The 16,780-nt window shown below is 42.9% G+C and overlaps 1 protein-coding gene across 7 annotated transcripts in view; it reads right to left on the bottom strand.

Annotated features, from left to right (window-relative positions):
- LOC108940325 (2-oxoglutarate dehydrogenase, mitochondrial) overlaps positions 1-16,780 on the bottom strand; it is a 32,518-nt gene that overhangs the window by 5,322 nt on the left and 10,416 nt on the right. For 4 of the 7 annotated variants that reach the window (XM_018762385.1, XM_018762384.1, XM_018762386.1 and 1 more), the window contains 11 exons: positions 12,470-12,658; positions 11,225-11,327; positions 7,438-7,482; positions 6,408-6,458; positions 2,831-2,946; positions 2,313-2,467; positions 1,531-1,677; positions 1,279-1,369; positions 901-1,080; positions 653-781; positions 279-458 (listed from right to left, as the gene is read on the bottom strand). In XM_018762385.1, the coding sequence (XP_018617901.1) occupies positions 279-458; positions 653-781; positions 901-1,080; positions 1,279-1,369; positions 1,531-1,677; positions 2,313-2,467; positions 2,831-2,946; positions 6,408-6,458; positions 7,438-7,482; positions 11,225-11,327; positions 12,470-12,658 (1,386 nt within the window). The other 3 variants (XM_018762387.1, XM_018762388.1, XM_018762389.1) reach the window with 3 other exon arrangements.

Below are 16,780 nucleotides of genomic sequence, written 5' to 3'. Positions count from 1 at the left end.
GATCAGTGTTGCCACTGTCGCCATCGTTAGGTTTTGTTTTTACAATTTTAGAGCCAAGCTTGCAAGGAAAAAAACTTTCAGTTTTCAGAGCTTTTTGGACTTCGAAGTCATGGATAAGGGATTATAGACTTATACTTTACTGTGGAGCTTAGTAAATTTTACTTTATTTAGTTTTTGAAAAGGCCCGCGTTAAATGATATGGTAATCTGCAGCCTAAACGTTCCATCCACTGCAACAGAAATATCGGTCCAACCTCAGCGGTGGGGAGCAGAACCTACCAGATCCACCACAACGTCTTTGTGGAAAGTGGCGCGCCACTCAGCTGCCACGTTGCACACGTACACCACAGCCTCAGGGTCGTCCGCGTTGACATGGAAGATAGGTGCGTTAACCACCCGTGCCACATCAGTGGGGTAGGGTGAAGAGCGTGCCATTCGGGGGTCCGTGGTGAAGCCGATCTGAGAGTCGTGGTCATGGTTATGGTTATAAGTAATGTCAACAAATTCCAAGACTCACTTCCTCACTTTTCTGCTGCCTACAAACTGCTGCTAGCAAAAATAAACCACAGCCATACACGTTTAAATTATAGAACTAAAAAATGCACTGGGGTATTCCTCTGTATTCTGAGGTAGAGCTCACAACCCCTCCACACCTGGTTATTCACAACCACATGCACGGTGCCATGGGTAGTGTAGGACGGCAGGTCGCTCAGGTGAAAGGTCTCGTACACTATGCCCTGGCCGGCGAAGGCGGCATCACCATGGAGCAGAATAGACATCACCTGGAGCATGAGATATGGTGACAGGATCACAAGAGCAGCACTATCCAATTTGTGTCAAGGACCTGGACCTGCGAGTCTCACAGAAATGGGCTCCCATGGGGCCACACAACAGGCCCCACCCTGTTGCCCTGGGTGTCCCCGCAGTAGAACTGCTCAGCCTTGGTCTTGCCCTGCACCACAGGGTCCACAGCTTCCAGGTGGGAAGGGTTGGCAACCAGAGACAGGGTGATGTTGCGATCAGTCACACGGTTGATCCGCCGGTGGTACATGCCCAGGTGGTATTTCACATCTCCAGAACCCTGACACATGATAAATTTAATGAATTTATTCATATGAACTTTTTGTATGTCTCACTAGGGGCACATATTTCAATAACAAAGAATGTTATTGCAAAACTGCACATGTACACCTTGAATGTGAAAACACTGTAAAGGGGTCAAAATCACAGATATAAAGTAAAAAGATTACAGGCATAAAAACAGATTTTTAAAACAGACCTCATCGGCCGCCTCCAGCTTGGAGTCAAACTGGCAGAAGATTTGCTCCAGCTCCTTGCGAATCACATTGGCCAGGACATTTAGGCGACCCCTGCGAGTGACAATGCGTTCACAATCGAAAAAAAGATTTCTTTGTCTAAGGAGCTGACAGATGGTCCCCTATACCCGGGCAGTATGCACATCCACACACAGCCAATGTCCATCACATCAATAGCTATACACTCAGTTTGGAGAACATTTTCATCCTCTGACCTGTGTGGCATGCCCATGATGACATACTCCACACCGTTCTCACTTGACTTGTCAATGATGGTCTTGAGGGCAGGGATGAGTGACTCACAGCCCTCCAGGCCAAAGCGCTTCTCTGAGGACCACTTCCTCTGCAGGAATTCCTCGAACCTTTAGAAGGACACATACTTTTTACATTGAGACAAGAGCCTGTGATGTATGGAGACAGCCCTTTAGGTGTTCATAGAGACCAGAGAAGTACAGCACATGCTTAAGGGACAACGTCTGAAATGTACACTTCATGACACTTGTTGGGATTGAATGTGTATTAAGAGCATTGGCTCAAGATTCATTTTGAACTTCTTGTAAATGTAAACCGGAAGGGTTTCAGTTTTGGCTCTGATGCAGTGGAATGAACTCCGCCTCTTCCTCAGAAAAGTTTTATCCCTCTCAACATTCGGCAATGGACAAACTGTTTCGAGAACTATGTGCGCATCTGTATCGCTTCATTGGTTGGTGAAATGCATGTTTTACACTGCCACAAAGCGTTTGGTAAATAAATAAATGTAAACGTAAGACACAGGGTTGAGTCCTTGGAAGGTATAAAGTAGGACCACAGTACTGGTACTTAAACTCAAAATAACTGTACAATTGTTAAATGTAATGAATGCCTTGACGAAAGTGGTAGAAAAATAATGAAATGACTACTGATAAACCAACCCCATGGAAGAAACAAGATACTCGTGATGGTTAGTATTAAACTGTACGTCAAACAATGGGACAGCAGTGGTCCATTGAGTGCTCACCTGGTGGAGCGGATCATGCGGGCCAGCAGCGTTCTCTTCTCCTCCAGGGTGAACTGCATCACTCCAGGCTTCTCAAACTTCTGACGGATCCACTGGCACTGGTCCAGGTCATTGATGAACATAAACTCCACTCCTATGTGCTGGCAGTAAGCCATCTGCAGAACAGTGGGATGCTCAGTGTTTGTGCATGTGAATGTGCACACATGCATGACATGTCAAAACAGCTTGATCACCACGCAGTACTTAAGATCCTACATTCAGTAAACCAAAATCTAGTTTTGGGTTAAGTGAGACAGCTCTGTAAGGCTGGGAACAAAAAACAAATTTCAGTTGTTACATCTTAATCTTTCCAACAGATGTTTTTGAGCCACCCCCAAACCTGGCAAACCACATTTCTACCAATGAAAACAGATAAATGATCAAAGGATGCAAATACAGAGCAAAGCTAAGAGTGGGCTGGTATGCACCAGCATATTCATGACTCATGGGACACATGGCAGAATAAAAAGGGACAGCACCTCAAGTCGTCTGATGATCTCTCGCAGGGGCAGGGCACTCTCGTTGCCCCCGATGAAGGTAGTGGTGGGTAGGCGGAACACCTTGTCCAGGTCAGACTCGTCCAGTCCATAGAACCCTGGGATCAGTGGCAGGGTCATGAGGAATTGTGGAGACAACAAGCACAATGTAGGAAAAAAAGGGAATAACGCATGCGTCCAAAGAGGCAATGGTGGAGAACAAAAATGAAGCAAGGTCAAATTCAAAAGAACATGGTTAGGAAAACGCAAACGTCAAAAAAACCCAAAGTGTTGTGCAAATAAGGCATGGAGAGGGACAAAGATGCAACCAACAAAGTAAGGGGATAAATTTAGCAACAACCCAAGATTCATGCGCGGAATCATCAAATGGTAAATGGGAAGAAGAGGAGACAGGTGGAACAATTAGAGGGTGGGGGGGGTTATAAAAACAGCATAAAAGTATGAATAATTGTGGTGTTAAAATGGAAAGGGAAAAAAGGGAGAAGATTCATTAATATTACAGAGATCGGACTCCGAAGCAATTAAATGAAAAAAGATCAGAAATTTCCCCTCAGGCAATACTGAGCCGAGTCCCTATCTGGGTGATCCAAAAGAGGTTTTCATGTCAAGCGGCATGGTGTGTAGCAGCTCTAGCAGTATTCGGGGAATATCCCTGTGGACACACACATTTAATGTGCTCGTCTCCATGAACAACAAGAATCAGGCTCACTTCCCATAGGATTACTCAACTGTTCATCATTCACGTCAACATTTGATGCCCTTTTCCAGTCTGCTACGCACACAGAATCCCTACATTAAGCATCCCAGTGCTTTCATAGCCTTGTGGGACCTCTGTGCTGTGGCCATCATCAGTGCTCTCGCAGGTTCCTCCCTTGTTCTGGTGTCTCAACTCCGAGACCAGGTTTGGATCCTCCTTTATCCTCAGTGAGAGTGGGAAACTAAGCCCCACCAAACATGGACTGTGCTGCTTTGTTATCTATTCTAAACCCACAGAGACTAATGAGACTTCTGAGAAGTTTGCATCTCTCCATTGTCACTGTTCCCTCTTTCCTCACTGAGACAGTGTATAGATGTCCAAGCGGAGCTAAAAAGTTATGGACAGCGTTCACAGGTGAGTTGGTATGGCAGAGGTAGAGAGAGCGAGACTACCTGTGGAAACCATTAAGAACTCAACCGGCTGTTTAAGCCCATTCTACGCACAGCTCTTAAGTACAGCTCATAAACACAGTTACAGTACTGGTGTACTGCACTCAGTATTCAGGACGTGAGCTCATTGTTTCCCTAAATTTCTGGATACTCTGGACTTAAGACAGGTTAACTAGGCAGTATGAATTAATACAGCATTAAGTCTTTCAAGTGCATCTACTATTTGTTATATTACTGTAGCTTTAGAGAAGCTCTTTCCTACCACAATGGGTGCAATGGCATCTCCAGTGAGGTGCTTCCTCTGCGTTGGCACAGATACTTTCTCACTGTATCATCTCCATATCCTGTACAACGCTCTAGGTGCCTGTCGTGTCCCTCCTCCAATGTCAACATTGAAGCTCCACATATTCTGCTCCAGTTCACTCAACAGTTTTCACAAACGTTCTGTAGTCCCACACAACAATCTCCCCTGTGAATATCGAAGGTGTTTCTTTCTGCCACATTTACACATGAGCATATTAATAATCACTTTATCTGGAGAAGATCCATATACTTTTTCATAGTTATTCCTTTTTACGTTAAGACATTTATTTCATGATAGTTAAATATATGAGCATATACAAGTAAAAACTGTTGTTAAAACATTAAAGAACAAAAACTCAGTTCTAAAAAAATTGGTCCTCCCCTCTGCTGTTTTCTGGCAAAATTCAAAAACTGCAAACACGTCAAGTAGCATACAGCAAGTAGGTAACAACAGAGCTGAGCACTACATGTAGATTCGCACAGAATGCAGGGAGCACTGTAGCCCCGGCAGCAACACATCACCGACTGCACATTGAGGTTATTGTCAACATGGAGCTGTGGCAAGGAGCTGTTAGCACTGTCTGAGTGTGGCAGTCGCCACCACAGGGAACAAGCTGTTGCAAAAGTATCACTTTATCAACAGGAAAAATCTAATCCGAAGTGTTAAATATCAGCACCTACAACTTAATACTCACCTGTCCTTATCCAACATTTGCCTTAAAAACCTGCCTTGACTTTCATACACCAGGAACAACTTTATCTTTCACACCGTAAAACCAACGACCGATGAAAAATTTCATAAACTTACAATCACAAACGATGTGAGCCAGTAGAACACAAAAGAGGAACATCTGTGTCTTCATTCTGCTGAAATCACTCAGCAAAATTACAACTACAGAAATTGATCTGAAGGCTTTGGAATTTTAATCTTTCAAACAGTAGATATAAACTCATAGGTGGTGGTATAAACCCCCAGAAACTCTAATCAAGATGACTCCTGGGACAACAGCCTCTAGTCTGGTTTGCTAAACACAGAGCAACATGTTTCAGCAACTACGCACAGAAAGTTAGATGGAAAGCAAGTGGGGAAAACTACTCTATGTGAGTGGGGTGTGTGTGTGTGTGTGTGTGTGTGTGTGTGTATGGGGTGAGGTGTGATCGACTCAAAGGGGAATAGTCACGGGAAATAAAATGCAAAAGTGTATTATCTACTGTAGTTCTCCAGAGCAGCAAAAAGGAGATACAGCAGAGGCAGCGGTCTTGAATTCCTGGTCCCACTCCAGAAAAGAGAGGTCACACATTGGCGACCATTCACCCGCCCAGACAAATCAGCATACGGGTAGGATGAGTGAAGATGAGGCACACAAAAGTGTACCATGTGTCTTGTGAGAGGACGAGCAAACATTCAGTTCCATTTGAAGATGGTCTCCATCCAAGGCCCAACAACAGTGGGAGCTCTGCTGAACATCAATCCCCAGACACATTTACTTGTTTAGCTGACACTTTTCTCCAAAGCAACTTACAATATTAAGCTACTTATTATTTACACAGCTGGTTAATTTTACTAGAGCAATTTTAGGAAAGAAGCTTGCTCAAGGGTACCAAAGCTACAGGTAGGATTCAAACCTGTGACCTTAGGCTCCAGAGGCAGCAGCTCTAACCATTACGCTATCAGCAATAGCTGGTGCATTAAGAGGGTGGAGATCTCCTCAAAGTGGATTTGGGCTAAAGCATCATGCATTTAGGGCAATGCCTCCAGCTTTCAGACAAGGTCAAACGTACAGTACTGCGAAAGGGCTGCTGGAGGCCTTGCGATGTCATCAATATGAGTTCAGTGACACATGGCAAACCTCCGAGTCAGACTGATAACTCATACGATGGGTAAACGGGTACAGTCCACGGAAACCCTCAAAACATTAGCAAGGTCACTGATGCATTCACTGTTAATTAAAAGCAGCAGAACCTTTAAAATCCTAGCATTGAGAGGACAGGTACTCATCTCTTGCTGGCTTCGCAAAGCAAGTCACAGTGCAGTCCCAGGTAACAGCCGAAGGCACACTTGCAAAAGCATTCAACATCTTTTTTTCACAAAGCAGTGTGTACTTATTACCACTTCCCCAGCATTCTGAACAAGTTTTAAAATAAGATTTGCACTCTGACTCTGAAAAACAAAACATAAAACAAAAATCAACACGTGAGGGCATTTAATAAGATTCCAGCAAATTCTGGAGAAACTGCATGGACTTTTGACTAGACTACACGTGTACACTAACAACAGTTCTAAAGTCAAGCACAAGAATGAGAAAACTCACCAAAAATAACTAGGGCACACATACTTGCCTAGGATCTGGAATAAACAAACATCTACTCTATTGAACAAATGAAAAGTGTGGCCGAAAAGACAGCAAACAAGAGTCACAGCATATGCAAAAGGGCTTAATTATTCTCAGCCCCACAAAGCTGCTTAAAGCACTCAAGCCCTCAAAGCTCATGGAAGGCTTTTCCCTGAGAATGGACCGACCCCACAGAGATGTTCATGATCCTATGGAGCGTCTCTGCTTTCAGGGTGTGAGAAGGCCAATCAATGAGCAGACCGATGATATGACACTAACAGCAGTAAGCATTGTGTTCTACAGTTTGCCGTGTGCATTCACAGGACACGGGTGTGTTCGCTCCAGCTGGACTGTCTGTCCCCGATGAGGGAAAAATCTGTTGGTGTGTCTGTGTGTGTGACGGAGTGAAATATTATGTGTAGGACTACCATATGATCCAAGACTGCTAGGAGTATAAGTTGACTTCCTAGGTGTCCTGTGTAGACCTTTCAGGCAGCAATGCACAACCTCACATCTGACCCCGTAGCCCGGGTGCAAAGGGGCATTAATAATCATTTTCAGTGTTACTTAAAACAAGGAGAATGAACATGTGTGTCTAATTTGGTTTACATTTGCTCCATACAAAGACTCTTTCCCACGATATCACTAAACATCTTTGAGTGTTCTATCAGTACCTTTCTGTAAGAGACAGCAAATGGAGAGGTTGAGAATAAACTGTAAAACAAAACAAAGGGAAAAAAAAACATGGAAGCAGAGAAATAGAGAAGCAAGCAAAGACAGCAGTGACAGAGGCTTGTGTGACCATACCTCCGACGGTTAGAGTACTGAGACGCTCCTTGAAAACACTGAGGTCTGGGGAGGCGGCGGCGAAGAGGAGAGAAATCCAGAACAGTTAGACTCATGGCCCCAGGTGGACTGAGGGCCTCATACCTACCGCCAAGGCAACTGTACAGGCAAACACACAGCTCTTGAGTTACAGCCCCTATCATACCCGTGAGTCTAAGGTCTACTGGCCATACTTGCCAGTCGCTGCAGGAGAAGCCCAATGCCTCTCTCTCTCTCTCACACACACACACACACACACACACACACACACACACACACACACACACACACCCGAACAAAGCAATATGGTGAAGCCAGCAGCACTCAGAACTACCAAGCACTATCAGAAGCAGAGGAGCTGTACAAGTTCATTACCCACACAAAATTCAAAACCAGCCTAACTTTTAGCCACTGAGAAAGACCTATCATATATATCTGTTTTACTAAAAGAAATATGGAGAATGATGAAGTGACACAGATCAGAAACTGGTTAACAAGTAAGACCTCAGTGATACATAGATTTAATCCTACCACTGATATAAATGTAATAAAAGGCCAAAAAGAACAAAAATCCAGAGAGTATGAGAGCTAAGTAAAAGCAAGACTCGACATGTATGACAAAAACCAGAGTAGAGTTACTAGGGTAACAAATTTCAACAGAACTCAGCAATAGCCTATAGGAAGTGTAAACCATCAATTAGTGTCAAGTAGTTAATGAAGGGCACCACATGTCAACTGAGATTGTGACAATCGAGAGAGGTCCTTAAAGAGCATATGTAGAAATAAGACTACACAAAGGAAAATACAAGCTTCCCTTGCATAATTTGTTCCTAAAAGTCTACTTGTAAAGAAAATTTCTATAAACCAAACTCTAAATTACCATTAATTTAAATCAGAAAATGTAATGTTCCTAAACCACAAGAAGTTCAGCCCCTCTGTCCATACCAAACAAGCAAAATTCCTGCTTTGTCTTTTAATAAAGAAAACCTAAGCCAAACTCATGTCCAAAATTTCAGAACTGCTCAGGAAATCAAGCACGCCCACAAATGCTTACACATAACATTTGTGTGCTTTTTTCCCTACCGTATTTCTCACCAATTATTTATTTTACAATTGCATTCTCTTCTGATTTTGGTGTTTTATTCCATTTTTCTAGAGTAGCATGTCTGGCTCAGTGTATGTGGAGTTTGCATGCACTCTGTGATTGCATCAATTTCCTCTGGGTGCTCTAGTTTCCTCTCACACTCAAAGACATTTATATCAGGTGAACCGATGGCACTAAATTGCCTTTACTTTATTCAGTGCATGTGAATGAGTGAGAGGCCTGTAAAGGACTGGTATCAAGTCCATCGCACACCCTGCACTGCAAATTTTGCCTCTGAGATAAGTTCAGGACCACCGTGACCCTGCACTGGACAGTTGTTAATAATAAGTAATGGACTCATTCTTTTATTGTTCTAATAATTTAAATGCTATTTATTTTAAATTTTCTTTGCTTTAGAGTTGTAACAAATGTGTCTATCATTATTGTAAAGCACTGAAACTTGATGTCTGGGGGCGCAGTGGGTTGGACCGGGTCCTGCTCTCCAGTGGGTCTGGGGTTCAAGTCCCGCTTGCGGTGCCTTGCAACGGACTGGCATCCCGTCCTGGGCGTGTCCCCTCCCCCTCCGGCCTTAGGCCCTGTGTTGCTGGGTAGGCTCCGGTTCCCCGCAACCCCGCTTGGGACAAGCGGTTCAGAAAGTGCGTGCGAGTGTGTGTGAAACTTAATGTAGCTACATAAAATACATATTATTACCTAACATTACCTAATGTGATAAAGCTCAATATAACAACTGTAGTCACTCATAATGCTCATACACTTTCTTCAACAATGAACATGCAATTCAAAATACATAAATACACCAGGAAATGTGCATCTTTAAAAATCCATAGCTTTTTTTTTTTTTTTTTTTAAACACAAGGTACAAGAGTAAATTCATTTGATACGACTGAAACAGTTGGACGTCAAGCTATACTGACAATCTTATTTTTCTGATGTTTCAAAATAATTCTGCTGTAACAAAACATAACTTGTTTGAATCAGTAATATCTACTTGATTGTAGATAAATTTCACGTTAATTACTACAGGACAAATTACAATGGTTAAAAAGCTATTTGAAAGTTCACAATCAGATCTATAACTTAAAGCAGACTATTTCAGAATTTTAACAGTTTTGACAGCTTACCTTTTTTTTTTTTTTTTTCTTTTAAACAAAACAGACCAGCAAAGCCACATGGCCACAGTCCAGTAGAATCATATGCTGCTGAGGCTTGACCCATGTGTGAACTTCCTGTTTTAATGCATAACAGCATTCGAAGTGTACAGCAAGGTTAGGCTACACTCTACCTGCTCACTCATTCACTGAATACACTTTAAAAAATGTAAGACTTTCCCTTGTTTGCATGCATTATGCTCACAGGTAGACTCAGTGGCCTCAGTCTGTTCTAGGTAAGAGGAAATTACTCCTAGTCCATGATAAATTTGTCTCCTCCATGCCATATCTTGAGAGCTTCAGTCTCAGCTGGTCCTTCAAACACCACCACAAACACTGGTCAAGATCTAAAGAAACACAGCACAGTGTTTCAATAATAGTATGAGAACTGCCCGCTGCGTTGTCCTCAAAGGCCTCCAGCTACCTACCTAGCAGAATCTGAGAGCTTTTGAACTCACTGAACTTGAATTAAGTCACACCGGTGTTGCAGAATCGTGTCAGTCAAGACTTGCTGAAATCTTGCAGGCCCTATGCAATTCACATATCGGGATGGTGAACGTAATTGAGATTTCTTTCTCAGCAGTATACCATGCACGTGAGACGGGGCGGGCAGGCAGGCAGGCAGGCAGGCAGGCCGAGAGGCTGTTAGATGAGCTCAGGGGTTAGGGAGGATTAGTCAGCAATGATCAGAGTCTTGAGGAGACCACCTTCCACAGTCAGGCCCAGGAGCTGATATGAGCACAATCTCAGTGATATGGACAAGATGGAGAAGAGACTAGGAAGTAAAACATGGAGAGAGACTACATTTATCTAAGTGACAGAGTATGTTCCCAAGAGGTAAACGAATCGTCAAAGGGTATGTGAGGTGAAGGCCGTAAATGTTCCACCGGTCAGGATAAGCAGGCTGGCTGCGATAATATGAATAACAGTCAGAGGAAAGACGGGGGAAAGAATACAGCCTAAAAAGGTTCAGAAGACAGTGCTAATGGACATTAATACTCACTGCTGACTTCCATTCCATCAGCTAGAGGCCTTCCATTAAGATACATGACAGTGAAAAGTTCTCTTTCCTCTATTTGAGCACAACACTATTCAGCAACAATGGAGTGTCCTTGTTCTACTGAGCCAGAAGCCACTCAGCAGCAGAAGCCTATCAGCTGACATGCTACATTTGAACAGGACCTCCAGCAAGTTCAGCTGGAAGTTTTCAGCTCCAGCTCACCCACATGGGCCGTTCACCCACTGCAAAGTCCCCTGAAGTGGCTGCCAAGTGCTAGCAACTCACATGCAAGGGATGCTGGAGAATAAAGGTAAAGGATTAAGGCCTCAGTCCCAGACGGAAACAGGAGACCAGGGCAAGGATGAACGGAGCAGGTGGGAGATGATATGAGAGCAAAGAAAAGCACAGTCAGTAGGGAACAGCCCCTTAATGCTTCTCAGAGCCCTAAACCCAGTCCCCATAAGGCAAGGTGTCTTCTGCCCATCAACCCTTCTACCTCTCAGTCGGCGCCCTCACCAAGTTTGTCCGTAGACGTGATAATGTCAGTGGGAACACAAGAGTCCAGATCGGCGTCCATGATTCCCAGAGGGTCCAGCTGAGCAACATGGTGCCCGCGAATCTATAGGCGCACAACCAGAGAAAGCAACCAATAGGAGAATGGGGGTGGGAAGGGGGAGAGGATTGCGATTGGAAGAAGAAACAAGCAATGAGGGGCAGGAGAAGTTTGGAGAGGCAGAGATGTGAGGAAGAAAAGGGGGGGAGGAAGGGAAAAAGCCATATTAGCATAACCAGACACATCACCAGAGTGCAGCACACTGCCGCAGAGAAACTTCTCTCACCGACTTGATGTAACCCAACCGTTACAGGGGCATCATCAAAATTTACACAACTGATGCCCAGTGGGTCCAGTTTGGCATTCTGATGCCCCATTACCTGCAAATAAGGGCAGCAGCATTGACATCATCAAGCAAACACAGAAGCAATTAACATCACTAAAAATATGGAGCAGCATAAATATACAAGTTTTATCATAAAATGATGAAATCACATAAACTGGTTCATTTTTTAATGTAAAAACATTTACATGTGGAGGAAAGGAAAGATTAAGATGAGGGATAAGTAGTTGCATTTACAACAGCATCTCTGTAAAAGAAGTACTTGTAAAAAAACCAGAGAGAAATAAAACAAATATATCACAGTACATCTCACAAAAATATTAATGAGAAAAATAACTCAATGTAAATATTCATGCGTGCATAAAAATTACATAAACAGTCATACAAATAAAACTTTCAGACATACTTAAAAATCGGTGCTGACAGCAGAAAGCTAAAAACAGTTATTTAGGATACCGATGCAATTTGAAAAAATAAAACCATAAAACGAAGATCGTTGGGCTCACAGAGAACATACAGGTAGGATGAAAGAAACTAAGTCAAGTTTCGTGCCCTTGCTTTTCTTCGAATTAACATTATTCCACTCTCATATTTATTACACACAAGTGTTCCTGACAGCAATCTTACTCAATATGCTCATTTTTACAGTACAAATATGCTAACTTTTAAAACAATCCGACTTCATAGCCGAGTCAAGAATGGGTGTCAAGCATCACGCCTTTAAAAAAAAAAAAAAAAACACAATCACACGCTGGCAGGTGGGTCAAGCTTTGATGGAGACAGGTACAGTAGAAAGATGTGAACAGAACCCATCCTGATGAGTTCATCTGCAAGCAGCAACCCACATGAGGCCTGAGCGACTAACCTGATAGGCGCGGATGAGGGACTGCACGGCTAGGTGGTCCTCCACCAGCTTCTCCACATTGGGCTGCGCGCCCACCAGTGCATGTGCTTGTGCCAGCACTGGGAGGCTCACACCCAGCGGAGGGGGGCTCTGGTAGGCCGTGCCTGGGGGGGCTCCTGCATTGGCATTACGGAAAAAGATGTCCCAAGACTGAAAGAGAAAGAAGATAAAACATGATAGTTATGCTGAGGCAGAAGTGACCTTAAAATAGTGCAACATCAACTAATGTGTCCCTCTGTGAAAGTTACAGAAAACAGGTTCTCTCTCTGAACTACACCATGTGACTCAGATGGTACCAAGACTGAATTAACCAGAATTTGTATTAATTAATATAGGAAAAGATGAGAAAGAACATCTCCAGCGATATACAGACAGAGCTGTCCTATTAACATTCAGCTGATACTTTTCTCCAAATTGATTTACAGTGTTAAGCTACCTACAGTAATTTACCTATTTATACAGCTGGGTAATTTTTACTGGAGCAATTCAGGGTGAGTACCTTGCTAAAGGGTACAACAGTTGCAGGTAGGATTCAAACTTGTGATCTTGCGGTCTAAAGGCAGCAGCTCTAACCACTATGCTATCAGCTGCCCTCTTCATATAACATCACATTAAAAAAAATCACCTGTATTTGAGGTAAACTGAATAAAGTTAAAACAAGTAAATGCAGAAGTGTTTTTCCAATAAAAATTCAATGATTTCATCATGGAAAACACATTTACAATAAAACCAATGCTGAAGAATATGACCTAGCATGACTGGAAACGATATCCCAGAGCGCATACGTTCTCATTTTGTTTTGTTCACTGTAGGAGTGTTTTCCACAGGTTACGTTTCACTGTCCTTTTTCATATAAAAACGTTGCCTTATCCAGTTCATTCTATTGGACTTTAGAAAGAAGAAGTGAAAATGCCCTCTCTTACAGACACGTGCAGAAAATTAATGGTTTACATACATGTCTTCTTGGCTATGAACACACTGCAATCCATTTAGGTTTGCAAACACAACATTGCATGGGCACGTATGCTGTAGTATCACCGCCATTGCATGCCAAAGAAAATGAACAAGTGAAAAAACAAAGAGAAGGGGTGCGGTGGCACAGCAGGTTTGGGCTATTCCCGTTCGTTGGTGGGTCTGGGGTTCGAGTCCCGCTTGGGGTGCCCTTCGATGGACTGGCGTCCCGTCCAGGATGTGTCCCCTCCCCGGAGCTCCAGCCTTGCGCCCTGCGTTGCCGGGTTAGGCTCAGGCTCTGGCTCGCCGTGATCCCTCTCAGAACGAGCGGCCTCAGCCATTTTGTGTGTGTGTGTGTGTGTGTGTGTGTGTGTGAGAGAGAAAGAAAAAACAGCACTGCAGTCTCAATTTCTTTTTAACAACTCAGCACATTGGATCACAATTTGAAAAGTTGAGTTTTGCACCCAGCCACAAAATGATGAACATACAGGAAGAGCGTGCTGGGGAACTAAACCCTGTGATCTTTTCAGCTCAAATGCTCTGACCTTGCAAACTCCTAAGGTTGGGTGAAGGCGGGACGCTAGCTTTCCGGTGCTCATCCTCAGCTCTGTAAGAATCCCGTCACAGAGCTAATTGGCTTTGCTAGTATGAGAGGCTTATGGGTATATTGTGTTAAAACTGCAGCAGAACTGGTTTTCATTGTCCTGCCCGACACAGAAAGAGCACACCTGAGTGTTGGCCATGTAACACAGCCTTTATATCACAATCAGCCAGAGCAAATAAACTGCATAATGTACTATTTTCAGAAGTTTTCCACAATTTTGCAAGAAACTCTGCCTTTGGCAGCCACTTATGGAAGAATACCTGCGGTCACAACGAGAAGAAGAGTTGGTTCCTTTGCATTCTTAACTTCTTACAGCAAGATGACATGGAAATTATGCAAATGCACTGGATTTTTGGATTTTGATTTTTTTTAACAAATTACTGGAACATTATTCTCCAACAACTCTGCTCACATGACATTTATTTCTCAGAGCAGCAGTGAAAAGCTAACCAACTACGAAATAAATCTGATCAAATGTTAAATATTGCAACGAATGTTAATTACACTCTTCCCCTGGTATCCAAATGCAATTTATTCCTGAAAATCCATTTGGAAAACAAAAGCCCAGATAAACAAGCTACAGTTGGTCCCCAATTTATGAAATTAATTGAGACCAAGAGCAGATGTGCTGCTTGAAAAATTGAATGTGGTACAGAATGGGCCAGGAATTTGTCATCAATTCCATATGCAGGGGGAGAGAAAAATAAGAAAACTGAGCCGAAATGGTGGCGTGCATTAAACGTACAACTGACTGTACACGTGTTCTGTAATGCTGCAGAAGGCCCACTGTGCGAGAAGCAGGATGTACCGAAACTGCAACCCCAAGGGGTAACCGACACCGGTTGGAACCGAAGGACAAAAAAATGAATAATGTCGGGAGGTTGAGAGATAAGCTGAAGGGGTGTAGGGTGCCTACTATACGATGCACGTACAGCACCTCCCTTCTTCAGCCTGTAGGAAATGTAGTAGATAAAAATGAAACCAGAAGCCAAAGAGAAATGTTACCATGCCTGTAACATGCGTTTCAAGAACTATATAACGTGTGTGTACTGGATGCTCGGGGAGACTCTCTAGACTCTGACACAGGGGACTCTCCCTCCAGATGGGGCGAAATAAAGTAAGATACTCTCTCCCATCTTGGGTCTTTTGAGTTACGTAAAATTTCTTCCACAGCAGCTATTCATGTAATATGCAGCAAAAAAAAAAAAGTATTACTAGACTAAGATACTGTACTTTGAGAATCACATGGCTGCATCTGTATCCCTCTCTACAGGTGAAATGCAATTGTGTATTCTGAGTTGTACGATGCTTGAAAGAGAAGCATCTGCTAAATTAATAAATCTAATGTAAATATCAACAATCAAGTCAGTGCCATGGGATGGGATGTCCCAGCACCAGTGGTAGCGACAAGAGCAGCGATTCAAACGGGCCCATGGACGGCAAGCGGAGCCTCTCCCTCTGGCGAGTTGGGATACCTCCTTCGGTGAGTAGGTATAAACTGGTGAGGAGTATTTACGACACAGTGTGTATAATAAAGTCCATGGCCCAAAAGACCACCAGGGTGTTCGTTGTCACGCAGGGCTCACTGATCCCTTCTTTTACACATCACATGAAATTCAATAATACATAAGGCAAGAATACTAATAAGAAATAATAGAATACAAACAACCCTCTACTTACGTACATTTGACTTGTGTAAATCCGGATTTACATCAAAAATTCCCAGCATACACATTTACGGATAGCGCTTACGCAAAACATCTGAAATACAGTGTGTTAAGTGCAAATCAGCGTAACCAGACAAGGCAGGAAGCTGCATCTTACCAGTTCAAGCATGTTTTGAGCCATGAACTCATCTTCTCTTCTAAGTGTAGTGCTTTTTTCGCACATTTTTACCCATTTCATTGTTCGCAATGCCTGGTGGTAAACGTGCACTTGAAAACAAGAACCATCTCACAAGCGTACAGCAATCGATTTGGAGATGAAACTGAAAATAATAAAGAAGTTTGAAGGTGGACAAAAACTGTCTACAGCATGGGAACCAGGTTTAGCCGTACTGACTATAAACACAATAGTGAAGGATGCTGCACATATAAAGGACCACATGATGAGGAGGAGGAGGAGAAGGGGGAATATGATCTACGTAACTTTTGACTTCCATAAGGGGTTGAAGAACAGTATTTGCTTAAGTCAAGGGGGGTCTAATTATAAGGAAATTAGAACAACAATGCAAGTTGTGTTATTTACCTTGAAGCACAGACAATAACAGCAACAACAACTTGGAAAGGGAGGCATTACAACTGATAGATGGAGAAGGCATACAATGATGCAGTTTATTCATGTTAGCTTCTTTCCTACCTTCTCTACTCAAGTTTGCAGTAATGAAAAGTTTGTAACTCAGATGTTCATAAATCAAGGAATGAGTCTATTCTTGTTACTTCCAATTGGGGAAAAAATATAATCTGTTCCCAGACCAACAGTTTCATGTAAAAATCAGCAAAAACATGCACAACCAGTAACACTACTCTAATCTTACTATTATCATTTCATCATTATATTTACTCCATATCAAAGTAGTCGTACCTATTATCAAGTGTCATAAGAGTATTACCAGTGCAGTGTGATATGTGCTGTTCTATGGATATTCTACCAGTGAGGCAGATGCTTCAACACAAACAATATATGTCTGTAGCTGACAACTTCAATCAAATGTCATA

The sequence above is a fragment of the Scleropages formosus genome, chromosome 12 (genome assembly GCF_900964775.1).
Source record: "Scleropages formosus chromosome 12, fSclFor1.1, whole genome shotgun sequence".
NCBI classification, from domain to species: domain Eukaryota; kingdom Metazoa; phylum Chordata; class Actinopteri; order Osteoglossiformes; family Osteoglossidae; genus Scleropages; species Scleropages formosus.
This window is presented reverse-complemented; position numbering and strand designations above follow the sequence as displayed.